The 10749-nt window shown below is 38.6% G+C and overlaps 1 protein-coding gene across 1 annotated transcript; it reads left to right on the top strand.

The window, feature by feature from the left end:
• Positions 1 to 1041: 1041 nt before the first annotated feature.
• On the top strand, positions 1042 to 7131 carry abhd10b (abhydrolase domain containing 10, depalmitoylase b). The gene is made up of 5 exons (XM_084747730.1): positions 1042 to 1197; positions 1634 to 1820; positions 3813 to 3924; positions 6107 to 6244; positions 6360 to 7131. The coding sequence occupies exons 1-5, from the start codon at positions 1104 to 1106 to the stop codon at positions 6699 to 6701; spliced, it is 873 nt and encodes a 290-aa protein (XP_084603856.1). The 5' UTR covers positions 1042 to 1103; the 3' UTR covers positions 6702 to 7131.
• The last annotated feature ends 3618 nt before the right edge of the window (positions 7132 to 10749 follow it).

The following is a 10749-nucleotide window of genomic DNA, read 5'->3' on the forward strand; positions in this document are numbered from 1 at the left end:
TTTAGCCCACATTAGTGTGACACAAAATGTTCATTTTAAAATAATTTGACATCTTTATTTTGCAATAGTGACATGCTCACTGTACACTATCCTGCCTTGTTACATGGTTATGTACCAAAAAAAAAAACAGCGATTTGACACAAAATGTTTAATTATAAAATGATTTTAGTGATTTAACAATGATTTTATTGTTCCTCCAGAGCAGGCTTGGGCTAAATGCGGCCCACTGAGAGGTTTCATGTGGCCCACAGGAAGTAGAAGTCATGACAGTGCCAACAATTACAAATCTAGCAAAGACAATCAATAGCATTTTGCTTACAATAAAACCATTATCAGACCTTTATTTTGAAAAGATACTTTAAACATTTACTCTACTACATTTGTCTGACAAGCTGTAGAGAGTTTGCATATTAAGATGTTGCATAAAAAAACACATGATCAGTGCATAGTACTGTATCTGATGATTTGTGAGGATTTAAGTGCCCAATCTTATGTATAATAGGCTCCTCGACAAGCTACAGCATTGAAATGTTGCATATACATTTATACATTTTGTCATATTTATTCAATAAAATATAATACACCACAACATTGACAAGGCCCATTAAAGTACATCATTAATTAACTACTTTTTCTTATGATTCCTCAAAGGTTGAGTCAGTAGGACTTGTCTGAGCTAAACGCATCAGGATGTAAAATATTGTTATCAAACCAATGAGACAAAATAAGGAAATACAGGCAGAGAGCAGGATCTTTGCAGACAACCACCACCACTCACTTCTAGTGGTGATGTGAAAGGGGTTATGTTTTATGAGTCTATGCACTGTTTTCTTTTGGAAAACCCTACCTTTACTACATCTTTTGTTGACATTAATGTATGTAAGATTAAAAGTGGAATGCATAATTTTAATTTGTAATTGAGTAATTTTTCATTGTAGTATTACTACTTTTACTAAAATGATCTGAATACGTCTTCCATCATTGATCCACAGGGCTGTGTTGAAGTGTGGTCTAGTAGTAAACTACAACTGACATGCTCTGTGAGTAAACGAGAGCTACTGTTGGTACTCTCGCGATATTTCCTCAGTGGGTCGCGGAGCAGTATGGCAGCCGTCGCGCTGAGGTCCTGCCGCAGAGGACTTTCACAGATATTAAGTAATGGCGGGCTCGCAGCTTTGTCTTCAAAGCGTCTGGAAGGTTTGTTTAAGTCTCCGCTTTGGGTACAATTAATTTAACAATGCTGGGGCTTCATAAAAGGGCATTTAAAAGGCAGAGGAGGGGGTGTGGCGCACACAGACTGCGCCGTCTTAAAAAAAATTAGGGCTTGTGACTGCTCTTGCGCCGTCTACGGTGATTCTCGTACTATGTTAAAATGTTTTTATGGTGATTAGCCTCATTGTACGTGTAACTATCTCTAAATCCTTTGTGTGTTCGCTCCATATGAAAAGTACCCACGCTGTGTCCCCAGCGCCCATGTGCGGTTTTCAAATTAGCGTCAAGAGAAGTCTTATCCCATAAAATGGGGTGTGACATTGTCATTGGACAATGTTGTTCATATAATTTAGCTACTATATTGGATGGTTTACATAACATGTTTTGCCATAACTATAATGTTTTGTATTGTGTCAACCAGGAGACAGGAGACACAAGTCCACAGTCCAGTATGCTTCACGGCCAGACCTTCCTAAGCTGGCCTACAGAAGAGTGAAGGGGAAGAGTCCAGGTGTGGTCTTTCTCCCAGGATATGGCTCCAACATGAATGGGCAGAAAGCTGAATCACTGGAGGAGTTTTGTAGGTCACTAGGGCACTCATACCTTAGGTAAGTCATCCAGACACACCACCTAACTTACTGCAAAACAATACAATGCATTAAATCCAAATAAACTCTATTCAGACGATACAGATCCAAAGAGCTACATGGGTATCGAGGACAGGTACTGAACCGGTACTGATTCCTGACTGGTCACTACATCAGTATTTATGTAACCTTACATAAATACAGCAGACAGGGAGAAATGTTTGGACTCACTTTACTAAATTTAAAGGTCCACTGTGTAAGATTTAGGGGGATTTATTAGTAGGATATGGTGGAAATGAAATATAATATTCATAAGTAGGGGGGTCAAAATTTTAATTATATATTTAAAATGGATTGAAATGAGCTTAACAGAAGGCCACCCCTGCCTATTTGCGGTGTCTGGCAACTTCGGAGACAACACTGCATAGTTTACACTTGATACCATGCAGACAGAAGAAGAGGAAGAAAGTGGAAGCTGCTATGTTGTACTGCTATGTTTCTACAGTAGCCCAGATCAGACAAACCAAACACTGGGTCAAGATTAGGCTTTTCGTGTTTTTTCCTGAATTATGCAGCCGCCGTAGGTTCTCCCTCAACCTTGGAGATGGAGAGTGAGGCAAGATCTGCCACTAAATCCTACACACTGGTCTGTTAATGAAAATGCAGCAAAATACAACTGAGGAAACAACTTAACTTGTTACTTCTGCAAAAAAGTAAGAATAAAATAGCTGTCGAATCTTTTCATTTTTTTTCATGTCATGTCTTTAATTTTTGCACCACGTTATGGCGAGGAGTATCAATAAGAGTTTCGAAAAGTATGGTCATTGATGAGCAGCATCAGAATTGATATCACGATCAGTAAAATCCTAAAGATATCCATCCCTAGTTGCAAGGAGTAAAAGTAAAATACATGAAGGGGAAATGATGCATAAACCTCCTCCTACAAACCTGATTAAATAACAATAGGAGAACTAGACAGTAAGCGAAACATTTTTAAAGTTGGTTTTGAAAGTTGTTCGTTGACTGATAATAATGATAATAATGAAGAAAAAATAGAAGGAAAGAGTTTAATTTCTGTAGGACAGTTTCTGAAAAGACCTTGTCACCACATTGTATGATTAACTTACAAGAAGACAGAAAATGTGGCTAAGCAAAGATGTTATGTGTCTTAGTTAGTATAGTACATGTAAGTACTGTAGATTATAGTATTACCATTATAAAAATGATGATTTTTCTAAACAAAACAAAACTAATTTGTTGTTAATTTTAGGAGGCTTGCCTTATGTTCTCTTTTGTGTATTTACTAATGCTCTTTAATGAAGTAAGTAAGTAAGTAGTATCTGATTACTCGGCTGTTTGATGGAATAATCAGTAGAATACTCTATTACTAAAGTAATTGATAACTGCAGCCCTAAGTCGTACCATAAATAAGAGATTAAATTGTGTTTGTTTTAAATAATGCTGTCTGATTTTGTTTGCCAAGTGGCATTATGTCCGAAGATTACAGAGAACATACAAATTCAATTTAGTGGATTTAGTTAAGCCTGGTAGATTTGGCTTGTACTAAATGTCTTGTCCCAACTGATTTATAACAAGTAGTGATCTTTTCCACTTAGATGTATTCTTTATTTCAGTGGAGCTCTGTTCAGTTATTTCACAATGAAAATTCAATGGTTTCTATTTACAATCATGTGGACCACAAAAGCAGCAACTGTTAACATGTGAGAAGCCACAACTAGCAGTTAATCACATAAATCTAAATTTCAATGAATCATTTCAGTATTTTAAAAATGCCTCCAACTATTCCACGCTTCTCATCATCCTGCAAAGCCTCCAATCCCTGAGGCGGTTGGACATAAAATATATTCAGTCATTCTGAATCCTCAAAGGCCTAATCCATTGTTCAGTGTCGTATATAACCAGAGCTCATGTTGTCCCTGGCCTCTCTTGGCTTGCCTTTGTCTTACCCTGTGATACTCATGGCCATGGGCTGTTCTATTTATGTTTTCTCAGGTTTGACTACACTGGACATGGGGCCTCAGAGGGGGTGCTAGCAGAAGGAACTATCGGTACCTGGAAAAAAGATGTCCTTTTCGTGTTGGATGAGTTAGCAGAGGGGCCACAGGTAAATATTTCTTAGGGTCATGTCCTTTTGGAAGTTACTAGTGTTTAATAATCAATGAAGTAATGAAAACTTTGCTCAGCGGGGATGGGAACGGACAGTACAGTTGTTTTGACTAATATTGCAATTGTGATTTGATTTATGATATTAGAGTGAATAATACTTTTGACATCATTATTCTCATTTTTATTGGAAAAACTAATGCTAAAATGATTATGGCAAGGTTTTATTTAACAAAGATGTTTTAGTAGAGTTGTCTATAGAATAAGATGTGTAGGCAGCTATGCTGCAATATCAGTAAAATTTCGATTTATTGATCGGCCTTAATTAACAGTCGGCTCCAGATTAGAACAGATTTCAAATCATTAGGTTCCTGAGAACTTGATACGGTCAGTTATGGATTTCTGTGGATTGCACACGTCAGACGTTTTGCTTTTACTTTTGTCGTAATAGGAAAACATCTTGAAATGTATGAATGTACTTTAATAAGCTGGGCAACAAGGTCAAAATGCACAATTTGCAAAACATTGATTTCAGTCAAGAGTTACAGATTTACAGGGCTATATTTGTTCAATACACCTATATTAAATTACAAGAATATGTCTTTTATTACCTACAGCCAAGTGGTGCATCTTCCTGCGGTGATACAAGTGTATCAATGCTGCCCCAGAATGAAAAATGGCTGTTTTTCAAACACAGTATATATACTCTAATGTTAAACAGCTGTTTAATCAGCATCTCTATATACCACATGTCAAAAATCATGTTTGTATGTCCATGTGTTAAATGCAGATTTAAGGTGAGCACAGAGAAACTTTCTGCCTTCAGCACATGAATGTGAAAAGTGTCTTCTAATGTCAAACTCGTATCACATACATCATTCTGCACAGTAGGGTGGGGGTGATTCATCAGCGTTGTTGACATCCTCAATCACTAAAATATCTTGATTTGCATAATGTGCATCAACATGTTGCAATGAAGTGCCAGCCAGAGCATGGATTTACCAGGATAAGAATCTGTTGCAAACAAACCTCGCCACAAGCATCTAAAGTGTGGGAGTATTTGAGACAGAGAGACAACAGTGTGCTTCTCTTTAAGCTCTGCAGACTGGAAACAACTTGTCACAGCAGTATGAATGCTCTGTCCTCCTGCAGCAGCAAGACAGCACCGTCCTGTTTACTTTCAATCACCACCCTTGCATGATATATCAGGATTGTCAACACGTGGAACATTTTTTCTGTTAATAGTAGTCACTTAAAAATTGGTTACAAATGTTTCTTCATTGCCACTGTGTTAAAAGTGATGTCTGCACAGCTGATGTTACACTGTGGGTCATCTAACATTGTTATTCAGCTGTTTTGTACTCGTTTGCTTTAACAGCCATGATTGATGATTGAGAAAATTGTCACAACAAATGTTACACACCATTTTAATTACTTTCCTCATCTAGTCAAACCAGCAAATACTGATTGTCCAGTGAAGCGAAAGGGTTGACATAGTGATATTTAGTATGCATCACTGTGATCCTTTTTAATTTGCGGTCGAGTATTTTTTCTGATCAGGCATCTGACAAATGGAGTCTATTAAATAGACTGGAAGTTAGTCTAATTTTGAATTTGCTACTATTATCATTATTCTACTGTGTTTTATGTGTCTGTTTTTCAGGACTATGATTGAATAGAATATTGAAATATTAATATGTCTAATTTTTTTCTTTAGATTAATCAATCAATTAATCATTAGATTAATCTGCTAATCAAAAAAAAAATTGTTAGATTAAATAATCCTTAGGTGCAGCCCTGCTGCACAGTGAAGGTCAAACATCTATGGTCAAGTAGGCTAGCTTTTGACAAATGGAGATTGAGCGAAAAAATTAACGTTATTAAACTTTTATTTAAAACCTTTTTTCTCTCAATAAATAATTTAGAGAACCAATAAGAGTCAAGTCAAACAGCAGAATCAATCCTGGAATTGTACATAACATCCTTTTAACTTGTTTTCACTGTTTGTTCCACCATTTCTCCAGTAGATGGTGCTGTGCTACCACATTTGTGGTTTCAGTGAGTCTTCCACTGCCATGACTATATTGCATGGTTCTTTATGGAATGTTCTTCATGAGGTTTTAATGTTTTTTAATAGATCAGTTGATTTACAGCCTTGTTGTCTTGCTTATGTTTCCTTGTAGATACTGGTGGGTTCCAGTATAGGTGGTTGGCTCATGCTGCTGGCAGCCATTGCGAGGCCAGAGAAGACTGCTGCACTTGTGGGGATCTCCACTGCCGCTGATCACCTCGTCACATCGTTCAACACTCTTCCTCTGGAGGTAGTGCATATGATTTTATCATGCATATCACAATTTATGGTCTTTTGTTAAACTTTGCAGTCATTTACATTCAAATGTCTTGCTGAGTTGGATTTGTCCATGTTTGATTGTGCAGACACGGAAGGAGTTTGAGGAGAAGGGGGAGTGGACAGTCCCCACAAAACACTCAGAGGAGGGTTTTTACAAGTTTAGCATGGACTTTCTGCGCGAGGCCGAAAATCACTGCGTGCTGCAGAGTCCCATCCCCATCACCTGTCCCGTACGACTCATTCACGGGCTCAAAGACGAGGACGTCCCCTGGCACATCTCCATGCAGGTAGCAGAACGTGTCCTCAGCCCCGATGTGGACGTCATCCTTCGGCGACATGGCCAGCACCGCATGTCCGAGAAGGACGACATCAAGCTCATGGTCTACACTATTGACGACCTCATAGACAAGCTGACCACACTGGTCTGAGTAAGGGAAGGGGGAAGTGAGCTTGAGAGGTTGCTGAGATAAGGAGAGAAGGACTGTTCACTGGGAAGTCAACCCTCAAGAAATTTACCAAACAATGGCATGTCTCCCTGCCAAATATGACCCTTCATCCATCTGTGTTACTCTGCCCATATTTCATCTGTCGTTCAGCACGCCGTTACAGTGCAAACTATACTGAAAGGGAGCTCTCCTGCTAGCTGTTCCCTTATATCTTCAGGTTGCATTTGTATGTTTTCCAGGTTATTATGTGTATGGAGTGTTATGTTGGCCTTTGTTAGGTCTGCTGTTGCTGCTGTCTCTGCCGCTGTTCTTATTGTTTGACTCTTTTCCCTTTCCACTTAGACGCATAGTTTTCCTGTGCCTTTTTTAATCACTTTTCACCCATTTTGGCCAATAAAACCTCTGCACAGTAGAGTGCAGGTCTGTCTGTTCCAACAACTAACACAACATAATCAGCTGACTAACAACAACTGTACCAATGAATTAAGTGCTTGAGACAGTGAAACATAATACCAAAGCTCTAGAAGTATTTTTCAACTGTAGAAAATGAGTTGTAATACAAAAACCTAATTTAAGATATAGATCATAGACTCATACAAACATAATCCCTCTAAATAATCACTTATGACCAATTCAGCATGCTTGAGATGAAACAGTATGAAAATGTCATATCAAGATTATAGTGACCAAATTATCATGGTTATCATTATCATGGTATTGTTAAAAAGTGCTAAAAATGTTCAAAATGTACTGATACACACACTGAAATCATTTAACCACCTTTTATATTGAAAACCTCTCAACTACTTGAAGTGCGATCTTCATTAATGCAAAACAATGGAGTGTTGTGTCTGGGAGACTTACTATGTATGGTTGATGCTGGACAGCACTTAAAATGCGTTTTTCACAGTGCGGTAATCAAATGCAGTTTAATATGATAATTAGAATTGGAAGTATAATACTTATACTCTGCCTGTGGCACGAGGCAGGGCAGACTGAGGATTGCTTTGCCTGTATTCACAAAAAAAATTGGTGTTATGCAGAGTTGTAGGTCTGTTATTCGTGCTTTAGAACGTACTGCTGTGAAACAATGAGAACAGTTTCATTTCTCTGATTCACTGCTTTGTTTTCGCTAACAGCGCTTGCTTTCTTAATTCACTCTAGGTCACTCTTCTGCTTTCTCATTCATTGAGCTGGGTTGAAGGGATCAACTTTAAATGTTGCATTTACAAACACTGCTGCATATTCTACCTTTTGCGTTTCTGAGTGTGTTATATGTTTCTTATGAACGCTGTACCCTTTAAACATGTCAAAATCAGACCTAAACGCCGTGATTACTAAATTGATAAAAAGAGGATTTCAAAATTAGGACGTTTCTTTTATCCAAATCCAGATGGAGTGGAACAACAAAACACTGAAAAACACTGAACATAAAAGAAATACTTTGTGAGATATATTAGCATGTCAGCACTATTATAGTTCTATATAGTGAGTTAAAATCAACAAGCATTGTAAGCTACAGCCATGTGAGGTTTATTTTAGTTAGCAGAACATTCTGTTACATGACTCCTCATACCTGTTGGCCTTTAGCCATGGAGAGGCCTGCTGAATGGAGCCACTGGACTGTTGATTATTAACATGTAATTGGCCACGAGCTGCACTATGCTCAATGGGGTGAGACCAACCACTTAACTCTCTCAGGCCCACTTAACTGCAGCGGTGACCTTTAACTCATGGTTGAGCTATGCAGTCAGTCATTTTGTGTGTCAAAACCAAAATCAACCATCAATTTATGGGAGCATGGCAGCAGAAGACATGGTGCATAAAGGCATTGGTATGTTTGTATCATATTTACATTTTGCACCCCAGATCTTTGTTTATGAGGAAATTCTCTGTAAGCCATCCAACATTTCAGTGGTTTTGTTGTCTAGTTGCGTAAAATAAGGCAGGATACTCCCATATTGAGCCACAGCACTCTGAAAGCTGCGTCTCCCTTTAATAACATCGATCCACTGCAAAAAACATTTTAATTCAGTAAGCGAAGAGAAATGGCTCTCATTACTGAAGCCAAGATAGAGACGCACGCTGTAAGAAACAATAAGCCAGGAGGGAGACCAACTGCACTATAAAAACAAGATGTTTCTTTAAACTTAAAATTTCAAGGCAGCAGCTCTTTTAAGTTGATTGATTTTGAAAAGACAATTTGATGTAATTTTGCAATGAAAAGAAAAAGAAATCCTTCAAGGCAAATAAACTAAAGTAATTCATTTGTACTTGAGAAGACATTCAATAAGCTTAAGATATTAAGGCGAACTGACAAATCCTCAGTCACACTGATGAAAATTACAAACAAATTTGATTTCTTTTGAAAAATCAGTTCTTCATTTCAGATTCAGGAGAGTTTAACTCAAAATGATGCATGTGGGTAAGTTTGCAAGTATACTGGTCAGATTTCTTTAGAAACGTATTTTAATGAGTTGGATCAAACTCAGTTTATACATTCATTCAACTTATTTCAAGTAACAAAAAATCAAGTTAGAAGGATTCATGCTTATAAGTTCTGAAGGGCACTGAAGTCATGCCCCCATTTGTGCTGAAAAACAAACCAAATTTTGAAGATGATTTTAAAGATTATGCAGGGAGACCTGTAAAAGAGACATATAATCACATTTTAAGTTAACTAGTTAGCTAGCTTTTCTTAACATTCGCTAACTAACAGACCACAAAGGGGCGGGGCTTATGAAGCTTCAGCTGTGTTCAGGTAAAGAGAAAAGATGAGTTGATTGCTTCCTTTATATTCCTTTGATTTTTACAGTGTGGGTAAAACAAATATTCCAACAAGACAACAGATTTTACCTGTTACGATGGGCTAAAAGGGTGTTTTTTTTATATGGTATGCAGTTGGTTAATGTCCACTTCAAGTCTTAGGCACGGGATTTAAAAAAAAAAATAACAGTTGCATTAATTTGGCACCATCATGTGTTGGTTTGCTGAGAGTCGCTCCACGCTGCCTACAGCTGAGCACGCACTACACTGACCGCTGTCCTGAGGCGGTGTCACGTCGCATTCTGTGTTGAGAGTCTCTGGGGACCCCTCCTGGACGAGCTGGCATATAAAACGAGTGGCTCGCCCCTCCCGGACAAACTAGCTCCAGCCCGGCCGGTCGGACGCGCCTGTGATGCGCTTCATGGATGCTTCAGCAGCACTTGAGCAGCATCCTCAGCAGCCCTGACCTGCCCAGCTCAGCGGATCTCAAACGTAGCGACACGGACAAATCTGACCACTCTCTCCTCTCCAGTAAGTATTCTTAATTATTGAAATTGCGTTGATATATTGTGTGTCATATCTTTGCCACCGGTGCAGTGTCGCAGCTGGTGTATGAGCTTTGCGCAGTTGCCTTTGGGTTTGGAAAATGTTTAAAAAGCTGCAGGATGCGCAGCAATGTGATGTCGCAAGAATAGATGGCGGGACTTTATTTCAATTGACTGGATTTAAGAGAATTGCGCCTAAAAACAGATGTAGTGAAAGAAAATCAACTGAAGAATTAATAAAAGCTTATATATGCGGCACGCGCAATGCATTGACGTAATTGAATTAAACCAAATAAAGATGTGTTGTACATTGTGTGGATGCATGACAAACTTTCTGGAAATACATTTCATTATTTAATTTGCGCCATGATGACTGTGTCTTCTGGAGGTCATACTCTAACCATCCTCTCCTACAGCATCATCGCACACAGCATGCCGGAAACAGGCGTGATCGTTACCATAGCAATAAGAGGGCTTGTCCCTGTTCGGGACAGCAGCCAGGACCACACCCTTCACTGCTACAGCCTCCAGAGATCCGCCTGCATGGTGGAGGAGTGCTGGGCTGGAAAGGGAGACCAAAACCTGGCTATTTGGCTTTTCTTCAAAAATGATGGTTTAAAATAGTGATCTAATGCTGCAGATCTTCACTTAAACAGAAAAAAAAAAACAATTCTTAAAAGCACTGAAGTTATTCTGTAGCCATTTGATCAGGATACAAA

The sequence above is a fragment of the Lutjanus erythropterus genome, chromosome 21, assembly GCF_056507025.1.
Source record: "Lutjanus erythropterus isolate fLutEry1 chromosome 21, fLutEry1.hap2, whole genome shotgun sequence".
Lineage (NCBI taxonomy): Eukaryota > Metazoa > Chordata > Actinopteri > Lutjaniformes > Lutjanidae > Lutjanus > Lutjanus erythropterus.

Coding starts and splice junctions, on each gene's coding strand:
- abhd10b (XM_084747730.1), top strand. CDS start 1,104: ATGGCAGCCGTCGCGCTGAGGTCCTGCCGCAGAGGACTTTCACAGATA. Junction 1,198..1,633: donor GTCTTCAAAGCGTCTGGAAG/GTTTGTTTAAGT, acceptor TGTGTCAACCAG/GAGACAGGAGACACAAGTCC. Junction 6,245..6,359: donor TCAACACTCTTCCTCTGGAG/GTAGTGCATATG, acceptor TTGATTGTGCAG/ACACGGAAGGAGTTTGAGGA.